This window comes from Pyrgilauda ruficollis, unplaced genomic scaffold, assembly GCF_017590135.1.
Source record: "Pyrgilauda ruficollis isolate IOZ18807 unplaced genomic scaffold, ASM1759013v1 scaffold11, whole genome shotgun sequence".
NCBI classification, from domain to species: Eukaryota; Metazoa; Chordata; class Aves; order Passeriformes; family Passeridae; genus Pyrgilauda; species Pyrgilauda ruficollis.
In genome coordinates, this window is record NW_024509210.1 from 8,177,929 (window position 1) to 8,200,822 (window position 22,894).

The 22,894-nt window shown below is 40.8% G+C and overlaps 1 protein-coding gene across 1 annotated transcript; it reads left to right on the top strand.

Moving 5' to 3' along the window:
* Window positions 1-11,194: 11,194 nt before the first annotated feature.
* On the top strand, window positions 11,195-22,663 carry PLAC9 (placenta associated 9). The gene is made up of 4 exons (XM_041473944.1): window positions 11,195-11,368; window positions 20,246-20,343; window positions 21,299-21,419; window positions 22,481-22,663. Exons 1-4 carry the CDS (start codon window positions 11,311-11,313, stop codon window positions 22,489-22,491), a joined length of 288 nt encoding a protein of 95 aa, XP_041329878.1. The 5' UTR covers window positions 11,195-11,310; the 3' UTR covers window positions 22,492-22,663.
* Window positions 22,664-22,894: the final 231 nt, after the last annotated feature.

Here is a 22,894-nt window from a genome sequence, read left to right on the forward strand (position 1 = left end):
GGCTGGCTTAGGGGGGGAAGTGCCTTTGAAAGAGATGGCTGCTGCTATTTAAAGAGATTATTTCGGAGCCCAACCTGTCCTTGTCAATTTGAGTCAGGGCCTGGATTATGCATGGCTGACACTCTGTTAGCAGGACACTTGAAGCTTTAGTTACTTACTGCTTAGCTGTGGAGCATGATCCCCACCAGCTGCAGGGCCCATGACTGAACAGCAGGGCTCTGGTAGGCAGAGCAGCAGGAAAGGGATGCCAGGTTTGGGATGGTTGAGTCTCTGCAGGGATCCTTTAAGGCAGCACCAAGGGACATGGCTCCTCATGACTGAGGCACAGAGGAGACAGCTCTGTTTGTGTGGGTCTTCTCTTGGCACAAGTCCCTGCAGCAGAAAAATACAGGTATCTAGATCATAAAGAACAGAAAACACCATCGAGGGGAAGGACTGTAGCAACAAGTTAGCTATATCTACATAGATATCTGTTATATCTATTAATATATATATATGTTTATATATATACAGAAATATACATGTGTGTATATATATCATATGTATATGTGTATATAAACTCCATCTAAATCTGTCTTTCTTTGCCCTGAGAGAGCACTAGCAAAGGCAGAGTCACAGTTCCAGATACAGAATGGCTGTGCAGAAGGGATGGAGCAGAGGTCCTTTTGTGGTACCTCTCCTCTCAAATATATTCCTGATGGAGTGCAGCCTCCAGACTGCATGGAGATGAACCAGGTATCTATTTCCAGGTATGAGTGGCCCCTCAGTACCCTCTGCTTTCTACTGAGAGCATACAAAATCTTAATCTCCAAGACAGAGAAAAGGCATGTCATGAAATCTAACCCAAGCTGTGACTTAACTCTCCCCACAGGATGAGAAATACTATAATCAGATTTATACAGGAGAGTCACAATAAATGTTCAAATAGTCTTCTGGGATCTTTGGAAAGTCTGAGCTGTGCTGGTGGAGTCTTCCCTACGCTGGTGTGGCAGACAGGCCCATGTTCTCTTGACTTCATCAGTACTGATGAAGCTGCAGATTCACTATTTTTTCCAGTTTCTCACACACAGACCCCCTTTTATTCTTTCTTTTCCACGTGGTGGATGTGCAGGTTGTGGTGGTACCTTGTGCTGCAAGTGGCCACAGCCCAGCAGCACGCTTCTGCCAGGGGAGATGAAAAAATGCACTCAGCTGCTGCCAGCACTTGCAGCCCTGCAGCCAAGTTAGATTCAGGACAACTTCACTGGTGCCTTGAAGCACAGGGGGAAGGCAAGGGGAGTTACTCTGTTCACAACACAGCTGAGCTGCACTGGTGGGCAGGAAACGGAATTTTATAGCAGTGAAAATGCTTTTCCTTTGCAATTCCTTTGGCTTTCCTTTCCTTTGCAATTTCTTCGGCTCTTGGGTATCTGGCTGTCCAGATCGATGCGCTCAGTTCTTGACATGAATTCAGTTCCTCACAAACAAGGCTCTGATCTGTGATTGACACCTGTACCATGCTGCATGGGTAAAAGGACTGCTGGGACCATTTGGTCAAGAAGCTGGAAAAAAATTCACCAAGCTGTTGCATGACAGAAGTACGTGAAGCACTGAATTGCTATCCCTGTAAAACACTCCCAAACAAGCAGCCAGGTATAGAAAAAGGATCTTTGGGAATTTCTGTTGCAGAACTCAGCCCATGCCAAACACTCTTTCATAGCCCTTGCCACTTCCAAACTGGTTCACAGTGCTTTAAAACACACCACAATTACCACATGAAGGAAAAACTATCTTTCAACTTTGATTTTTTCTTTTAGGAAAGATAGGAAGGGATAAGTAAGATACAATTGCAGTGCTGGTACAGTCAAGTGATATCTAACACAATTGAAGCTGTCAAGAACACTAAGTTACAGGTCACCCCAGATGACATTTCTTTTCAAATCTAGAGTTTCTTCCTTCCTTCCTAGCTGCTCTTTGGTGGGTCCTAAGGGAAGGAAGCCAATGCCTCAGTGCTGTACAGCTTTCCAAAGGTTTCATTTACAACTTCCATGCTGCCACCACTTACACTTTGTGTGTTTGTGCAAGAAAATAATTGTTCATATCTGCCCAGCTTTAGGCTGAGACCTCAGTAAAACCAGACTTGGTCAGAGCCACTGTGTACATCTGAAATGGCAGTTATTGGGAAGGGGTTTTATCCACAGCATAATAAAATATTATCTTGTACTTCGATAATTTTGAGTTCAAAGGAAAAAATAAACCACACAGTTAAATCAACAGAGAGAACTGAAATACAGTGTTTGTGTGCTGGTGTGTAAGAAAAAGCAATGATTAGGACTGGAAAGAATTGGAAAATCCAAGTCTCAGAATAACAGTTTTACACTCACCAGGTCATATATAACTGCCAGCCTTCCTCCCTCAGTCCCTGGCGCAAAACCCATTAAGAAAAGCATAATGTGGAGAGCAACAGCTGCTTCTTTTGCTAGAAAACCTTTTAAACAAGGTTATGCTGCACTTTTCCTGAACTAAAAAGTAAAATAGAACCATTTTGCTGTCAGAATGGAAAACAATGCTTCTTTCTCTTGTAACCAGAGAGAACTCAGTTTGGACAGCACTGAGAAAAATAGCTATGGGCCATTGTAAATAAGGACTTTATTGAATTACAGGACTTGAAAAATTGTTTTGAAGGGTTAGCCAAGCTTTTCCCTACACTAAATAAAATTAATAACATTTCCAACCTCAGTGAGAACAGCATGGGTGGGAAGTGATAGTCTATCCAAAGCAGAGCATTCTTTACAGAATTTGATCACTTGCAGAAGGAAAGAGGGTGGAGACAGTCTGCAGTTAAGCCAAGCAAAACAATAAAAGTTTCTCAGAGAATAGCAACTCAGAAAACCAAAATGATAATTGGGGATTATGCAACATATTGATGCAAATGTGTGGTAAACCACTGTGATAATCAGGATGGATAAAAAATATAGACAACTCAAAGAACTGCCTACTAAAAAAAAACAGAAAGAAAAAAAAAAAGAATAGGCACTAAAAAGATTCCCATTTCCTTCTATTTAAAGAAACTAATTTAACTCCCATCTCAGATTCTTCATAAATCAATATTCATAGAGCAGACCAAAGTTTCAGCCCCCAGTGTTTATATTTTTATTTGTTTATATTTGTCAGCAGCTGACCCACAACAGTAAAATGTCACATTCCCCTTTACTATCTTTAGGGATCTCAGAAAAAGCTAACAAGGTAGATTCAAATCAGTGGAAACAGAAGTAGGTTCCTCAAGCTATATTTCACAGAGCCTGAAAGAAAGGGTAGTATCAATTCAAAAAACATATTTGCTGGAGCAAGAGGCAACAGGGAAGCCTGGATGTGCTTTATCTAAAGTTATGGAACAGACTGTATCTGTTAATGTGGGACAGACTGTATCTGTTTTATGTAAACATTTTGCAGAAAGAATGAGATATTTCTCAAGGCAAAGAGCAAAAGCTTACATTAGAGTCCAAAAATTATCTTCTCAAAATAGTATCTATATTAGAGTCCAAAAATTATCTTCTCAAAATAGTATCTATATACATAAGAGATCTAATTCTAAGATGCTGAACCAATAGCATTCCATGAGGAAAAACTGGTGACACAAAGCTTGTGCCTTGCTGTAACAAAAAAAAAAAAATAAAAAATTACATTCTCTTCTACTGAGACTAAATAACTGATAAGAACCAGCAAATATTTTGTGCTGCTATTTGGGATATTTAACTGTAACATCCTGCTTATCTCAGTTTCAAGTGGTAGGAGAACATTTATAATACATGCAGAATGCAGAGGCAGCAGATCAGCATTACAGATGCATGAAAGTACCCAGTAGTCCATTCTAAGCCACCTCACAAAATTATATTAATGAACAAAGACTATATCCAATTATCTTTGAATAACATGAGATCCCTTATGCTATCACTGGCTCCAGGGTTTTTGCCCATGTGGGTCTAAAGCACTGGTCATGCAGCTGTGTTCACACTTAGTGGAAGTGCCCCGGCTGAAACCCGCACAGGGAATCACTGAAAATACATTTGATTCTCTGTGCAGAGAACAGCAACTGTGATCATCTGCTTCACTTCTGCTTTTCCAGACACATTAGACCATCAGAGTGGCACCACATAATTTCAAAGTAGTACTGCAATAATTTTTTCTCACTAACACAGATCAGCAGGCATTCAAATGGCAAGTGAACGTGAGCTGAAACACAATTAACGCTGGGGCTTTTTAACAAACTCAACTCCCAAGTGATTCTGATTTGCCACAGCCTGTACATAACCACTACACGATGCTTTCAGAGGCTCAAAATGCCTTGGAGGATGTGTGCCCCAGCAGCAGAGAAGAACAGATGGCGTTGCTGCTGGAGGCGGACCGGAGCCTGCCGGTGCCGCACACCAGCTCCCGCACACGGGCACGGACCGAGCTCTGCTTCCCCACCAGCCCCGCCGCGCTCAAGGTCAAGTACGAGCAGTGGGGGCTGTGTCCTGTTCCGAGACACTCACGGATCCAAATCCTCTTCCCTGCCCTCCCGCTGTGCCTAATTAAAACACTGAACTCTCGGTTGCAGTTCACGCTGCGCCGGAGATCAGCCCACCTGGCCTCTGCCCAGCGCTGTTGCGGGAGGAGGAGAGAGAAGATGAGGAGCCAAAGATGGGGCGGGAGAGGAAGCGGCCCCCGGGATAACCTGGTGGCCAGAAACTGGTCACCTCAGTGCCACCTGTGGGACAGCTCCTCAGCTGCCAGGGGCCATTGACACGTGTTTTCCAGCCCGCTCCCCACGGCCCTTCCCCTGCCCTTCCGCCGGGCTGTGCCCCCACCTCGCCTCGCCTCCGCCTGCTCCCACGCTCTCCTTCCAACAATCCCATCAAAGCTGTGCAATCAAGTCCCTCCCAGCGGCTCCAGCAGAACACTTTGTGCACCTTGGACTGCTATAATTTCTTCTAAATTCAAACCATAGGCTTTTGCCCCATCAGCTTCTTCTAATTCACTTTTTTAGTGATAAAGAGATTACTTCCGAATTATTTATAGCATCCTAATGATTCAATTGGCTCCTGTCCTCACCTTTGATGCTTCTTATTCCTCGAACATATGCAATGAGCCCTCCATTTCCCTTCGACTTTTTTATCCTTTAATCTTGTGTTTCCTCTTTTCTCAGTGTTAATGAGAAGAGACAGAGAGTCACCACGGTGAAAGTCATACCTTCATTATTCTGTTAATAACAAACAGTAGTATTCAAAAAGATAAAAACAGAAAGCATTTACAGAAATAAAAATCACAGAATGACATAGATTAATATCTGCATTAGGACATAATATTTCTGTTATTCTTAAAAAGAGTTCCAGTGGTGGGTATGAATTAAAGAACATTTGGGACAGCATTTTACTGCATCTGGATGGAATACTGTAAGAGATCTTTTAACTTGGAGCTAACTGGTCTCTTAAGGCAAGGAAGGCTGTTCTAAAACCTGACATTGGAAACAGCATCCATGCTACCCCAATTTCCTACATGGATGCTGCTTCAGGTGATAATTCTTGCTCCTACTTCTTTCATCCTTAACACTAACTGAACTATTCATGCAGATACAGCAAACTAATAGCAAGTGTAGCAATCATCAGGCTCCCTCCTAAATACATATGGAGCCAATTGCACTTGAACGAACTCATTAGAAAAAAATTTAGGAAAGGGGTGGAGGACAATAGTCGAGTTCACATCTGTTTTCCAACAATTGGAGTTAATGTTCTGCCTCTAGAGTTTGTGGAGTATGCTAATCTGTTCATTTTTTTCATATTCTCACAAGATATTTTCCAACAATTGGAGTTAATGTTCTGCCTCTAGAGTTTGTTGAGTATGCTAATCTGTTCATTTTTTCATATTCTCACAACATTTTTCATGCCTTGAATCAACCTTTATGAGAAATCTTTTCTAGCCCTTCTCTTCCTTCTTACAGTTATACTATTACCCTATGGAAACTACCACACATTCTTCTGTTAAGTAGAAGCTTTATGAAAGTATTTAAGTTGTCTTTTACTGCAGTTTTTCAGCTGGAATTAAAGAGGTGAGAAGCCATCAGTACCATACAGTAATAACTAGCTGTACTGTTGGGGAATCTTGTTGGACAGGATCCATCATGTGATTAACTACACAGGCAGCAGGATGAAATAAAATTCATACACATTCTTGTTCACTCTTTGCCTGGAAACGTGTATTGGAAGCATGTTTGAAGAAAAATTGCAGCTAAAGACATAAGTGATCTGTAATAACAAAGGAACTACTATCATCCTGATACAGTATTGTATATTTAATCACTCACATATTTTAAAAGGAATTTTAACCAGGGATTTTTACTACATTGGCTTTAAAATTATACACATACTGTAAATTTTCAGAGAAATGGCAGCAGAATGATTAGCTTGGCTTCTCTCTCTGGCAAGTCATTCTTCCCCTTGCAAGTCTCCATGACCTTGTGGTAATTAAGAGGAAAGGAGACCATGCTGAGTGGCAAACAAAAATAGGATTTATTTCCAGCTGTTTCTCTGTTTTGTTAGGTATCTCCAATCACATGGCAAACATTACCTGTATTCAAAGGCTTCACATACATGGGTGATGCCTTCCCTAATGGAGAAAGGTCCACAGCTGTTAAGTAACAGACCTTTGCTATTGTATGACTCGTATTCAGCAAGGTGCTACTCAACACATGAATAGCTTCTCAGGTATTAGCAGCTCCTTCATGGAACGAAATTGTGGCTTCGGTTTCAAGTAATTATCTCATTTAATTGGTGTGGTTTGTAATACCCATCTGCTAAAGACACTAGCTGAGTAATTCTAATTTGGGAATAATCAAGTACTTCCCCTGTATTATTTTCCCCGAATATTATCCACCACAGACTCACAGATCTATTTCCCATTTTTATGTGACGCAAAAGGGTACACGTAAGGTTACAACAGCAAAGGGCCACAACCTTCTGCAACAGCAAACAGAGCAAATATCAGACCACCATATGTGCAATACAAGACTGGGAGTAAAGAGACTATTCCTGAATCACTAATTTTGCTGGGAATGTAGTTAATCCAACTTTCTAAGGTTTCTTTTAAAGAAAAGAAAGGTTTCTTTTCATTAAAATGGGTGGGCGCACTGCGTATCATATTTCATAGGGTTCCTGAGGCATGACCAGCCTTCATAAAATGCCTGAAATATGTCAAATGAAAGAACATAACTAGTTAAAATACAAAACAAACAACATAATTCACTAATATTCCATGTGACCCCCCTTTTCCTTCAGCTTTCTGATTCAGTCTCCTTGTGGATCATTGCTCAGGAAGCTGAAGCCACAGACTGAAAACAGCCTGAAGCCATGGGATGCTTACCTAATGCTGGCAAACAGAATCCAGCCTAGTGCGCTGGCACCAAGCTGACACCAGAGAGGCAATTCCTGTAGCTGACTCACTGCTGGCTCTAGGCGGAGCACAAAATGTATTGTTTTGAAGAAGGCTGGATCAGAGTTTGCTCCATTACACATAGGCTTGTTAACTTCTCCAGGGAGGGCAGAGACAGAGCTGATCTTCACAGTGCTTCACAGTATCAATCATGTGATATGAAGTGTTTAAGTGCATTAGATTGTGCCTTTATGACAATAGCAGGAGAACTTGACATTTTTTGATGTCCCCTGCAAATCGAGATAATAAACACGAGTACTAGTTAATATGCAACAAACCAGAGAGGGGTTTGCTGGCACACTGAAGGTGAACACTCACTCAAGGTGATCACTCATTCGAGGCTGCAGACCTGTAACTCCAACAGAGGCTGCCTGAGAATGACAGAGGCATGGAGGCTCTGTGGAGACTGCCAGGGATGCGTGCTAAAAATCACTACTATCCAAAGCTTTCAATGGCAATGTCTACTTCATTCTAATGAAATCACCAGTGAAAGAGGCCCTTCATCTGTTCACCAAACAGAAATACTGTTGCAGAGCAAACTTCTGCTTCCCTGAGAAGCAGCCCAAAAGCTGCATGCCTACTCTGCACAAATCAGCCTCTCCAGGTAATAAAATTCTGCATCTGTTCAACAACTGCTCCAACCCAGCAGTCAGAAACTGAATGAATTAAGAGAGTGAAAGTAAGTGACCTCTTTCAAATGGATCATGGAACAAGCCTCAATTTACATTAGGTATTCAACAGCCTCCAAGTAGCAAGAACTTCTGGTCATGAGCAGCTGACAGAAGTTAAGCCTGTGACAAGAGCCTAAGGTACCTGGACAGTCTCTAATGGAGACAAATCTTCTCTCAGGGGCAGGTAGGCAGACTACACAATCCTTGCACAGATTTCTTCATCCACCAGTGTTAAATCCAGGGTGGTGATTATATTCTTTCATTTCCTTCTCTTCAGGGTAAGGTACTTTCCTCTTCCTACAAGGATTGCTTTTCTACCATATTTTTTGTCTCCTGAAATAATCTCCACCTAATTTTCTCTGTGTTTCACATAAGGTCCTATTTTTCCCAAGAGTTTGCTCAGCTATATCCTTTGTCAGCCCATGCTGCAGGATTTCATGCCCAACAGCAATGTGTTTTTTCACATGGCACATATGTTCTCTGTCAACATATACCCTTTATTTAGTCCATTCCTTCTCCCTATGCACCCTGTGGGATCACTGTGCAGTTATTTATTGCTTTTGCCAAGCATTTAACTAATTCAAGTAAGAGATACAGAAAGACTGTACCAAAAACAAACAAAAAAGCACCTCCCAAAATAGACAGTCCTTATGTTTGCTCTGCCTTTCACCAAACTGCCTGCTGGCATAAATTCACATCCCTGTTCACTGGTATGCTTTTTTTGGCTGCCAGTATCTTGGGAACATCTCAACAGCTGGATTTCGTGCAAACCTACATTCATATGATCTCACTGTGTTCTCATATATGGCTATTTCGAAGATGAATGTGCTAAAGAATGCTTTCTCTAATGGCAGTCAGTTACTGACTAACTTCTCAGAACACAAATATGTTTGCATCATATTCTTTTGCTCTCACATCTTCTGTCTTCTGAAAAACCTGCTTTACAATTTAATGGGCATTGTCACATCCCCAGATTTTTTGTGTTTTAGTTGCCATTTGTCTTACCCTGTTGCTTCCTTCTGAGTTTTTATAATTACAAAAGCAATCTGAGGTAATTACCCAAGATGACCAAAAATCTCAGGACAGGTAGTCCTACTGAAAAACAGAATCCCACTTGGCAGAAATATTCTTTCTGGCTGCATTTCCCTGCAGTGGAAAAAACTACTCTCCGATTACAGAAACAAGCCCTGGAGGATAATACTAGAGAAAACCCACACTATTTTGTTTAGTTCTCCATGGCTATCAGACCAGCACCTCACTATAGTCAAACATAACACAGTATACAGAAATATGCAGCAAGTGCCTTAGAGGGACTGAACTGTTCCAGGAGTCTGAGAGGAATTCAGGAGGAACCTCAAGGAAACATGCTCTAAAGGGGGTGAGTGGCCTCAGCAAAGGTGGTCTGGAATGGAAATTGCCGTATTTTTTACAGTGTGTTGAAGGGAAAACTGTTTCAATGAATGTTCATTGCTTTTTAGTGTGTGGCATAGGGGGATGGCAGAGAGCTTGCAGAAATCCTTCATGAACAGGCTCCCTTTGCAATACAGAGAATGCACTGGGTGATTCTGCTTTAAAAAAAGGGAGCCAAAAGGACAAACAGATTCAGAAAACAGCAGCCAACTATTCATAAATATTCTTCTTGTGCTCCCCTGTCTTTAAAGCACAGACAACACACAGATAATGTCTCACTTCAAAAAAATCACAGCTTACCACATCAGTATCTCATATTGAAACATAGGGTACAACTGAGGCTAAACTCACTGTTACCTTTTGCAGTTCCCATCTCAGGACCTGTTAAATTAAGATTTATGTAAGCTTTCAGCAGGCATAATCAAATTTATTCTCAAAACAAGAATTCGTAAGAATTGCAGTATGCTACATAGTGACTGAAGCCAAAACACCCAGAAAAACACTGCCACTCCAATTTTCATAGCTAATTTTTTTATTTCATAAAAACGTTAATGGATTCAAACCAACCCTGAGGGCTTAATAAACACTGAGGTTGTTCTATGCCTCATCAAAGTTATCAGACAAATTCCAGTCACAGAATCTGTTACTGAGACTATTTAACCTTACAACTGAGTTTACAACCTAACTTATTATGGAAGTCATTGAGGATGATTATATTTTGAACTCTAAGATAGCATCTCTACAGGATCATTTTCAGATATTCAAAGATCTTGATTTTTTGACTGCTGGGGAGGTGGTAAACCCCAAGGAAATCTGTTCTAGTTTGCAGGGGTTTATTTTCAGTGGTTAAAACACTGTCTATTCTGAACAATGGCCTTCAGGATTAAGTAGGATGCCTTACTGGCCTCTCAATTTTTCTTGCAGTAGTTTGAAAAAGGATAACTTGAATATGAGGACAATACCAGGAAGGAAACACCTTAAGTGTTTTAATGCCAGTTTAGAGAGGTCAAAGACTGATGCTTATCCAGTCAATACCCAGGAACCTGCAAGACAATGTTCAAGATCCTGCTAAAAATCACACACGTTTCCAGGCTACCATGAGTAGCGCTGTTTTTGCATGTGATGTTACCAAGCCCAACCAAATTTAAAACCCTGCCAAACTGAGAAGAGCTCAGATGGCTCCTCAGGAGATCCTATGATAATGTCCAAACATAAAGCACCACAAGGAGTTGTAACTTCCCACAAGACTGCCACACATTGGTACTGCCCAAGGAAGATGTTTCTGCACTCTTCAAAAGAGCATATGGTACAAGCCCTCTAAGCTCATGAGATCTAAAGATACTGTGTTTTGCAACGCTTTGCCTGCTCCAGATGAAATTCTACACGGAAAGAAACATCCAGCACCCTTCCTCCTCCTTCCTCCCTTCCTTGCCTTGCCCCAGTTGCTTTTCATCCAAAGCTTTTCATCGAATTCCATTGTAATCTGTGTAAATAAATACAAGTGTAAAAAAACCCAACTTTGGGGAGCCTGGGCCACTTCCAGCTTGCCTGAATAGCTGGGCTGTGCATGGAGCTGGAAGGGTGTTTTTAAAAGGAGGGAAGCAGAAGAGAACAGCTTAAGAATCTTGGCTCAGGCTGGGCATATTTCCGCCTAACTCTGGCTAAACCTCAGCACGAAGGGCTGGACGAGGAGCCGATAGGAAGCCGGGGAGGGAGGGAGAGAGGGAGGGAGGCTGCGGGGCTCTCCAGCACAGCCACGGCAGAGCCCGGGCACGCTGGAACCATGCTTTTCCTCTGGGTACTGGCGTTTGCTCTAGTCCTGCAGGAGCAAGATCCCTTAGGTAAGTGACTCTGAACCTGCAAAGCACAAACTGTAGCTTAATCTCAGTATGGTCAAAGCCTTTGCATGGGGTAGGAGGGGGAGGCAAATAATCGCTTAATTTCTCTATTTAATGTGAAGGTGACACAGGCATATGTCACAATTCTCTGATTTGAGAGGTAAAACTCCATTTTTGTGATGTTAAAGTCTGTCCTTTAGGCATATTGCTTTGGTAGAATTGGAGATTTTTTACTTCTTACAGGAGACAGAATCACTCTACCTTCAGAAATTTAGAACCACATTGAGGTGCTGCAGACAGTGCTCTGAATTTCCATAATTACTGTTCTGGCAGCCGTATTGATATCACACTAATCCACTTGGAAATGAGACTGAAGTTCAAGGTGATTAGAGAAAGAGTCTCCTTTACTCAAAGCCTTCTTTTTAAATTTCCTGGTAACAGCATCACCATTTTGTTTCTTCTACTTTGGATTGTTTATTCCTGAAATTTTGAGGTACATAACGACTTCTCCAAAAGCCTTGGGAGAAAAAAGTACAAACAGAGAACATCTGATATGCCTGCATCTGAATTCTATTTTCATTAACAAGAGATTAGCACTGAATAACCTGTAATCACATTGTAGTGTGACAAAGCTATTCAGTTTGGCTAGTTCAGGGTTTACAGTCTCTGTGTAACCACAAACCTGGCTTCCCAGCCTGTTCATACTACATCTTTTCTGCTAGCTGAGGCTCAGATTGATCTTCCCTCTGGTCCTACTTTCTTGACAAGACAATACTTGTATTTCATGGCAAGGTAGCAAGATGCTATTACATTCAAAACATTTCCTAAAAAACTGTTAGTCCCTTCTGCTCCCAAGTTCTAGTCACTCTTCCTTGCTCTGACTCCCTCCTACTTAACTGGCTTTGTGATGTTTATCTCAGTGATGAACTGAAACATCAATGCAGCAGCAAGAGCACTCTAACTTGTTTTCACTCCACAAGAATTCCCTATCCTCTTGTGAGTTTTGCGAGCTTCACTGAAATAAAAGAAAATAAAAAATAGCTTTGTCTATTCCCATAAAAGTAGGGTTTTAACCTAAAATAATTCACAAACTCAGATAAAATTCAGTTAATTAGAATAGCACTTCAATAATAACTGCAGAGGAGACTAGCACCCAGTATCATGCCAGGTGGTAGCTACTCAATCAGCAAACCATATTTACTGTCTTAATAGTGTATACCACGAAAAATGAGAAATTTTCTGCCTGTCATGGCCAGGGAAGCACCCTGCCAGACTGAAGGCTTAAAAAAGCAATCCCCACTTTCCCTCTGCTACCTTTGAGATAGGAACATAGCTTTTGATTCCCTTGCAGATCCCCCCATCCTAACTCCCACGGGTTCCTCTTAAAAATTATTCAGCCAAACTAGAATCTATGTTTTAATTCAGCCATTAACATAAACAATCTCATAGTCAAAGAGCTCAGCCTCCAAATCATTCAGGAGGAGAGGCTGGTACAGGAACCCTTCTGGATGCAACCATGCGCTCCTGCCACAGTTTACAGTGCTTTGCTGCCGGTGCCAGGTTAATTTGTGAGGTGCTGCTCAAATGCAGCACACAATGTAGCCTGGAGCACAATACCTGCCCCTTTTAAACGCGTTTCCAGGCAAGGGGAGGGGTGTGGCACCCAACAGCAAAGATTTTGCTCCATGTTTATGCGTGGCAGAGAGGTGACCTGGAGTTCATAGGTAAACAAGCACCTGCCCCTGCTCCATCAGCGGAGCACACCAAACACCGAGTGCTCTGCCAGGGACAGCTTCCAGCCGAGGCACTGCTGCTCCACACTGTGGCGTGATTTGCTTTCAAACAGCACACAGTTTCATCCAGTTCTAAGTTAAAGTAAACCAAGTGCAAGTGTATGAATGTTTCTTTTCATTCACCTAGCACTTTTTGAATTCTCAAGATGTTTTGAATCCTGTGATATTCATATGCAATATCAAAGCTGGGAAGATCTATAAGCTAGACCATTATCTAGAAAGCAGGAAAAAAATCCTTTCAGAACACAGCCAGATTCTGCCCCAAACTGACCATTTGCATTATCACAGAGAAGCATTTTTTCCTCTAGGAGATCAAAACACTGCATTGTAGAATTAAAGCCACAATAAAAATTTATGATAGATATGCTATTTTAGGCCTGACTTGGACTCATACTTCTCTACTAACAAATTAATAATGGATTAACCTATACTCCATGTTAGAGGTATTTTCTGTCCTTATAGAAAGCTATCAGCATTATTGTCTCCAACACAAGGATTACAGTCCTTGCAGAACCCACCTTTGAGCTCTAACAAGGAAGGAGAAATAAAGTTTGCAGCAACAAAGTGTACCCCAAAATACCTGTGTTTTTTTAAGATTGTGAGGTATCTGGACATCAGGGTTCAGTACAGAAGTGAGCCTTTTATAAAGAGATTTTACATATCTGTAAAGCACTATGTTTTCTTATGTTTAGTTAAAAGGAACTTAATTCTGTGGACATCATAACCTCCACATGTAAAGCAAAAGTTAGTATCATACTCCACCAAAAAATCAGGAGTTTAGAAATACAAGACTCCTGTTGTTCACCTGCAGGATGAGGCTTTATTCGTAAACACAGTTGATCTGCTCTGGCTGAAGCAGATGTAAGTCCTGGGCCTGAATGTCAGGATCTACTATGTATATATGTATCTGCCCTTCTCTCACTATTCTACCTCCTGAGTTGCTGAAGAATGCATGAACTGTCTGCCAAGAGAAAATACATCTTCAAGCAACTTCTTAGATTTGTTTAGATTTTAGAAAAAAACTCTAAAATTATATTCTTTAATTTTACTTACTTCTTTCCACTGCCATGACTTATACATGTGAAAACTACACAATCATGGAGCTGACTAATAAGTCACAGACTCACCTCATCCACTCCCCATGACCATTGTTTCTATTACTAAACACAGACCAAAAGCCATGTCCTTAGAAAATTGAGAAACTCTTTATCCTATGATACTAGTGGTTATCCTCAAATTGATGGTGGCATTCATTATTTACGTATCTCACATCCGCCACTTTCAAGCCAGCCTTAAGCTCACTAATTCTGCACAACTTGGATTCTTTACGGATACTAAGGCACAGCTCCTCTTCTTCCTAAACCCCTTCTCTACATGCAAGTATGTCCTATACAGCTTCTAGCTATAAACTTCCTAATGTTTAGCCTCAGTTTCCATAGCAAAGATACATTCACACAAAAATAAATCCATAATAAAGGACAACTTTTCTGGAGCCCAAAGTATCATTGTAAGATATAGCATGAATTAGAGTAATGTACCTGCTCATTATGTAGCTTGTGTCTCTTATCAGTCCAATTCCCTGTAGTCATTTTCCATTGCAGAAGCAAGTGCAAGAGGATATTCTCTGGCTGCTTGTTCAGAAGACCAGCATGCTGAAAACACTCTCCAAGCCAATAGTTCCCTCACAGGAATATTTAATTACTATCCTCCTTCCTTTGAATGAAAATACACAAAACTTAAGTGCTTCTTACAATCACAGATATGGTCAAATAGCAGAAAAAGGAAAGTAGTTTTTCAAGTAGCAATTTGGCTTCTGGCACATAGCCATGGCAAGGACCCAGATGTTTCTGTGCCTTAAAAAAAACCCCACTCACTGGAAGCAGGAACTATCCCTGGTCTTGTTCACTCCCTCTCAATCTTCACAGCTGGGTAAGTGAGAGATGGATCTCCTTATGAAATGAGAATTACATGGGTCACAATAGCAAAAGCTGCCTGTAAATGAAGTAGTTTTACACAGAAATGTATGCTATCTAGTCAAGAACAATTGCTATGAGGTCCCATTTCTGGTTTTGCACATTTCACGAGCACAAGTGATGTGTGGTCGGACCAGAACACACTGTGACACCAAGTCCCACACCAAGTGGATGGGACACACTAGGCAAAGATGTGAGAACTCGTAGGCTGGTACCTGAACCACCCTCATTAATAGATTCCCCAACTCATGAGATTCCCCCTTTGCTCCTTTCTCTTTCAGGTAAAAAAAAATTGAAACAAGTACAATCTTAACTGATGTAGGATCTGAAATAATATTCATAGCAGCATATTCTATCTACACCTTGATAAATAGAATATGAACCAGGTGTGCAAATTTGGAACTTGACTTTCGATATGGTTATTTAGCTTCTAAAATTAATTTTAAAATAACTATTTTTTAAGTCGTGTGTAAGTTGCTAAGGAATTTTATCTATTTATTGCAATTCCTGCAGTCTTTATTGCAATCACTAAAGGTAAGAATTCCCTTTAAGAAAATAGAGACTGAACTCTAAAAAGAGGTAGAACTACCTGGTTAGAACTACCCAGAGGGGTCAAAACCACAGCTAAGCATTAGTGTTTTATGGGTTACATCCAGAAAGATGCTCTATGTCCAGTTAAAGATAGGCTTCTGAGTGGCTAAGAACTTGAAGGGAATCTGTGCCCTAAAAAGTATTTTCAATAACAACACTCACTATACAAAACAAATATTTTTGATGTCCTAACAATAAAATTTGATACGGCTTGAGTTATGTATCACAGCTTAAAATTAATTTGGATATACTGGTGATAATGAAACTGGTAGTGACACAGAAATTCAGTATACTTCCATAGTCAAGGATGCCAATGTAATTAATTAAGAGCTGGCATTAATGGAAACTAACTTTGATGCCTTGAAGAACAGCCCCCAAAATTAAATATGACTAACAGTTTTAGCTTAACATAGTCTATGGTCTGAAAGCACTACTTATAGTTATTAGTATCAGTTCAGGTTCAAAGCAGTTCAATCTTCCCTGAATTCAGCTGCAAGTTATCTTCACCAATCACTTTTGAAAACCATGTGATTTCTTGAGCTAGCATTTCAAAATTACATGCAAATTTCAAAGTGGAATCCAGCACTTATATTTAGAGAAAAAATAATTTAAGCAAGGGTCAGCAAATCCATTCAGAAGTCTGTTGCATTCCTCCCAAACTGGATAGTGGATTAATCATTTGAACTTGATCCCCCAGTTCATGACCTTTTTCTTGTTGGAACATAAATCATTACCACTGCCATTCTTTTTCTCATCAAAGGCTGTCTGGCCACCTTATGCTCCATGCTTGAGGAATAAAATGATACTACTAAACTTAAGGCAGTGCAAACAAAAACACAGAACACAGCATGTTTTCTTGAAGAGTTAGTCATGTTCTCATTTATTCCCCATGCTCTATCACGTGTTTTCAGGCTTCCTCATTTGCCATCTGGTTCCTGTTTCCATTTCCCATGTCTCCCACTTGGCTTATGGCCTGCTTTGTTTTATCCCTCCCGCCCTACTGTGCGCAAACAAGACCTTGCAGTCAACTTTCAAAACCACACTGATCATAGAATGAGGCAAAAGGACTTTACAGGTTGTAAGATGGGAAACATTGTGGTTACTCACCTTGACCTTCTCTGTAACGCAGACCAAAGAACCCAACCCAGCAATTTCTAGATCAAGCCTGTAACTTCATTTGGACCAGCAATGTGTCATTAGGAAGGTTACTTTAAAAGACCTACCAGATCTGTGTGGTCACATACTTCAGGTCTGGCAGTCCTAGGAACCACAGAGAATGACAGCAGAGAGGCAGTTGCTCGGGTTTATTCTGATGCTTACCATTAACAACTACTTGGATGATCAAAATGAACCATTTAACAGCACCTAGATAGAAAGAACCCTGACAGTCCTAGAAGGGAACTTCATCAGGGAGCACAGAGAAGCAACATCTTGCAGGTTGGGGAAATACATCAAACGTACAGGAGGCAGAAGAGCTTAACTGAGGGATATTCTTAAGCAAAGGCCTCTGCTCTTAACCTGTTAAGTAAGGCTTCTTACTTCATTGCTCTTTCTCTCCCTTGCTAGAAAATCAAATTTTGTACAGTCAGGCTGTCAATAATACATAGATCTTACTATCCATCGTGCTACTTCTTTCAAACTTTAGGCATGTTCTTCTAGTAAACAGATCCTTATTAGCAACCAGTTCAGAGATGCTCCATTTCCCTGCTGGTGTCTGACTGCATCACAGCCCATGGTGGTTAGGACTACCCAGATTTATGGGCACCATCAATGGAGCACAGAGGACTAAATCAGAGGAAAAAAGGCATGAGTCGTTTTCTTATCTTGAACACAAGAGTTCTGGTTCTTGATAGAAAATAACCACCCCATATATCAAATAGAATGGATTTCAAAAATTTAACTAAACATCTCACTTCTAAGAAACATCAGGTGGAAATTTGCAGATGGGACATTAACTGAAAGATAATGTTCTCTCTGCCATATTGAAATGTCGCAAGTGTGTGCATGAAATAATCTATTAAGTTTCAAATTAGATATTTAAGACATTGAAACATGCCTCCTACACACTTGCCTAAGCTGTCAGAAGTTGCAAACACCCACACATTTTAAATACGTAATTTATACGGAATACAAAGAACACTTTTAAAAGTGGTTGGCTTCAAAACTTACTACCAAAGTTGTCTCTATGCATGTGCTTTGAAACACAGACAAGTAAAAATTCCAATTTACATTTAAAAAACATTTCTTCAGTAACTTCAGAAAGCAAGTACCTGGAAGTATCCTAAGTCATTAGTGTTTTGCTTATATAGTTTTCAGCCTTCTGCTCTTCACTTCCTTTACATGGTGACTGTTATTACTATACAAAGTAGAGATGCTGCTGGAGTAAGGTCAGTGCCAAAGGCAGATTGTGTCCCTTTCTTTCACCAATTGCAATAGAGAAGGGCAGTGCTCCTAAGCAACATTCCACGTGCTGTCTTTGAGCACATGGAAATTACTGCTTTGGCTGAATTGCCTGACCATAGTGACCTAGATATGTGCCATATTTACAGGGGACCGGATGTGTCTTGTGAACAGCCCATCCCAGAGATAAAGCCAAACAACAGAGTAACAATGAGTGTTTTGGGAAGCCAAAGCCTCAAACCAGGACTCAGAAAAAATAAGAAATCTACACTGACTGCCCGGCCAGCAGCAGCTGAAATAGCCTGTTCTGGCATGGTGGTGAAGGAGTAATTGCAAGAGCCTGAGCAGCTCTGTTCTGGTGTGAAAGCACTGTGAGTGATGGAGAGCTGTCTCCTTCTGTGTCAGGAGAGGAACCCACCACCCCAAGGAACCAGGAGCTACTGAGTCCTGTGTCTCATAGCAAGCTCTTTACCTCAGTCTCTAGATGCACAAAGCTGTGCAGCGCTTTGCAAAGCTCACAGTAAGATGCAACGACCTTACATTGGCTGTACATATCTATCATGTGATGTATACGTGTGCTTTGAACAAATGTCATCCACCATATCTAACCTCCCCACCTACAAACACCTGCTTAGAGAATCAGCCACCACAATTTCAGTATCTCCACACTGTTGCAGTCATGATGAAAAAAAACATGTAAAGAAGCAAAAATTTTGAGAAATAGCACGGTTCATTTTACCACTAAGACAGTAACAACACTCATAAACCACCACCACTAGCAGCAAAGAGGGGAAAAAAAGGGCAACTGCAAAGCAGCTGGTGTTGAAATACCTGCTGTATTTCAGCACTTCTGTAAACAGGTAGATGAAGTCTTCGGGATTCTGTCCTAACAGCACCACCTTTTGGTGACCGCACTAAAAAAAGCCCCAGCCAAATCTGCCAAACCAATTTCTAAATAATGCTCAGCAAGTCAGGTCACTTTGTAATCCCTCCTCCCTCCAATTCCAAGGATGCCATTCCAACTCAGAGTACATCTCTCATCGCCCCCAAACTGCAGTGATCCTTACTGACACGTGTTTGCAATCACCTGATGCCTACACTCCAGAAATCTTGGCACAGGCTTGAGATGAAGCACTGCAGCAGTTCCAAACCACTGCTCTGGCACAGCAGCACTGAAGACAGAATTAGTTACTGCTCTTGTGTGTCTTACTGTTCATTATAACACAAGCTCAGTTTTGTCTTCATTACAATCAAACAATGACAGAATGAGTTACTGCTCCTTCCTCATTATCATAGTTGCTTCAAGCATCAAACAAGAGCAAAACCTAACATCACATGCAGGAAAGTAAGTTATCACTTTAGCACAGTTTAAAATATTCCACTACAGTCCTCTGCACACATTTGAAAATTTAAATGTTACTGAATGCTGCACAGAAGTTACGAAAAGCAAATAGGCTCCACTAAAGCATGGACACCAGCAGCTACTGACCTTTCATGGAGCACAACCAGCAGAATGAAAAGTTCAAAGAGCAAGAGCTCATGAGTACTGAGAGGTAAACACAGATAACTGACAGAGATACGTGACTTTGTATATAGCAAAGTCAGCAAATGTGCTCAGCAGTAAAACAATCTTCATCGTTTCCCTTCCCATTGCAAAGTCAGACCGTCTGGGACAACTTTCTGGCACAGAGGAATCATCAGCATCCATTTGGAAAGTGGATAAGCTTAGCTAGTCTTCAAGTTTTACAGCACCAGATGCTTCTGAAGAAAGTCTACGAGGAACTGTTGTGTAAGGCAGATCTTCCCAGTTAGGTTTTACACTTAAGAGACAGAGTCACCGCCTATAAACTTACCCTACACATATAGGAAAAATAGATTATGTAAAACAAACACACACATAGACAAACCAAAACAAACACCCGTGGCAAGAGAAAACACCTTCTTCCAACCAACATGACGTGTGCAGGTAAGTACTGAGTCAAGCTGTAGTTACTGGAAAAGAAGTTCAATTCCGACATTTGGTTCATCAGCAATGCTGTGTAGCATATAAAATAACACTTTAGAAATCAGAAAGGCAAGGACTGCTATTAACTCTCTGCCAATTAACTGTGTCTTATTTCCAGCTTCTGCCGATCCTGTCAGTATGGTACCTGGAAGTTTGGAAAGAGGAACCTGGTGTAATGAACATATGCTCCATGAACGCTTAGATACTATTGAAGAGGTAAGAGGGATTGTGCTGGCTCCTGAACCTTACCAGACCTCCGCCCTATCCTTTTGACCAAAGAAAAAGGATGTTTCTAGACAGTGTCGCTTTTGGACTTTATTCTAGTAAAGGTTGGACTACTTTTTTCAGATGTCATAGTTTATAACTAGACATAAAGCCATTATCACCAGAAATATATAATCTTGATGAATTCCCAAAAACTGAGTAACAATTTATTATATATCACTCTTTTCTAGAATATTTATAATCTAAACATTATAATCTGTGACTTTAATCTAAAAATCTCACAATCTCTATTTGTAAAGTTTCACACTGGCTTATAAGTAGATGTGAGTTCTGAAGGTGACCCCAACACTGACAGAGGAGTTTCTGCTCACCCCTGCTGACACTTAAGAGCTAAATGAGCTCTGTGATGGGGATTCCAGGAAAGCTGCAAAGTTTGATTTTTTTTTTCTTCTCCCCCTGGTGTCTTAAGCACTTACAAGATAGCTGCTAACTCAGCTTAACTAACCTGTTATTTCTCAGCTGGGTAGCTCCCAAACATGCTGTGGTTGTCAAACTGCAACATTACTTCTCTTCTGCTCTAGTCCCAGCCCTCATCTTTCTACCCCATCAGCTCCTCTCATCGTCCATGCAGATTCTTTTATCGCATTTCTCTCAGAAATGAGAAAGAATTAAAAACAAACAAATGCAAAGCTCCAAGAAGTCAAATTCTTCTTTATACAGGGCTGCTGTAACGTAACGCTTGCAAAACCAAGCACACTACCTGGTGCCACTAGAGGCCAGCAGAACACAAGGAATGTTTAAAGCTGCAATGCGCATTACAGATTAAATTAGCTGTTGGCATTACAAGACATGAGGTTTACATTTCCGCAAACACATCTGGTGCAATTCCTTCCACTTGATCCTTTGACTACCTCCTTTCTCCATTTGTCTCCCTTGTTTCCATCAGAAGGTAATAAAAACAGTGGAGCACCTAGAATCAGAAGTCAAATCACTCCTCAACATCATCAGTGAGACAACACTGAATATCCCCACTGTTCCAGGAACTCCACTTATAGACGTTTTTGATGGTCAGTATCTCGTCAGGTATAACCTAAGTCGAAAAAAGGGTTACATATGTTATTATTAAATATGCCATATTTTCTCTCTAAAGATGTGAACTAATTCAGCTCAGGGTAGCTAAGGCCTCAAGACCCCAACAGCAGGTCCAGTTAGGAAAATCAGATTTTAACAACCAGTAAAGAGAGGGCTGGGAGAAAAGGAAGCAACTCACCTTAGAAAAGCAGGACAGACTAAGTTACCTCAAGGTCCCTTCCAGATTTAAGATCCTTGATTCTTTAGCTTCATGTGTGACAAAATAAGGGATGACATCAAAATTTTACGAAATTGGAGGTATTGCCATTTTGATATCCTAAATCCAACTTTGACATGTAAACTACTCACACAAAACATCCTCATGGATAAACGTTTTTGGAATAAATTAAACCACAACAGAAATTAGTTGGTTGAGACAACCTATTCTACTCACTTTCTTATAATGCTCTATACCCTTCATCCTCTGCCTAAATTTCAACAGTGCATTTAACAAGGTGAGACACTCTTGGTGGAAAATAAACCACTTGTGGACAGATAAAAGCATGCACAGACTTGTTTATGAATCAGTTTTGTCAGTGCTGTTTGTTCATTTAAGGTAGCAATACCTGGGCACACCACAGTGCACTTACATGATGCAAGTAGGGCTTGAAGTAGACAGCAGTAGTGTTTATGCTGGTTTTTGGTTCTTGCAGTTGGCTGTATGGATCTGGTAACCATGACTGATACTGTCCTCATCAACTTTGTTATCCACTGAAGTTTACAGTTTTCTGTGAGGGGCAGTTAACAGGCAGTTAACAACTAAGTTACTCCCCTGCGATGGAAGTGGGTATTCCAGTAGGAGTGAAAAGTATTCCAGTAAAGCATTGCCAAATTGCTCAAGAATTACAGATTGGACCTTCCTTCTATGATTTTGGGAATCAAAGTGACAATTCCCCACTTTAGAGTAGCAAGATTCATGTTGTAAAAGAGATTCATCCTCAAAGACTGATCTTGATCTCATAACCAAAAATAATCACATCAACTCTTCTCTATACAGATACCAGCTGAGCACTGTGAAGACAGAAGACAGCTGAATGTAACAGTGTGGTTGTCATAAGCAGTTGCACTTCTGATCATTTAATAAGCTTGTGTTTCCAGAATTCGTGCAGGGTGAACAATCCTCAGCTGTAGTTTATCTTCTGTGTTGCTGTGCTTTATAATAAAAAGATATTTGCTTTCAGACACTGTAGTATTGCAATACGAACCGCAAGAAGACACAGCTTTAAACTTTGCATTCTGAATCTTTCAGGAGCCCTACTTTGTCAAAACAGTGTTTCAAATACAGCACTGTCAGTAAGAAAACAAGATCAGGTGGTGTTCAGGAATAAAGCACATCTAACAAACTACCCTTAATTCAAAAGCTTCCTCCTTCCCTTGCAAAGAAGTGAACTCTTGCTATTGGTTTCAGCCA

Bases quoted from the DNA above. Each gene is read 5' to 3' on its own strand.
- PLAC9 (XM_041473944.1), top strand. From the start codon at position 11,311: ATGCTTTTCCTCTGGGTACTGGCGTTTGCTCTAGTCCTGCAGGAGCAA. The intron at 11,369-20,245 runs GTAAGTGACTCT...TCTTATTTCCAG, and splicing joins GCAGGAGCAAGATCCCTTAG to CTTCTGCCGATCCTGTCAGT. The intron at 20,344-21,298 runs GTAAGAGGGATT...TGTTTCCATCAG, and splicing joins GCTTAGATACTATTGAAGAG to AAGGTAATAAAAACAGTGGA.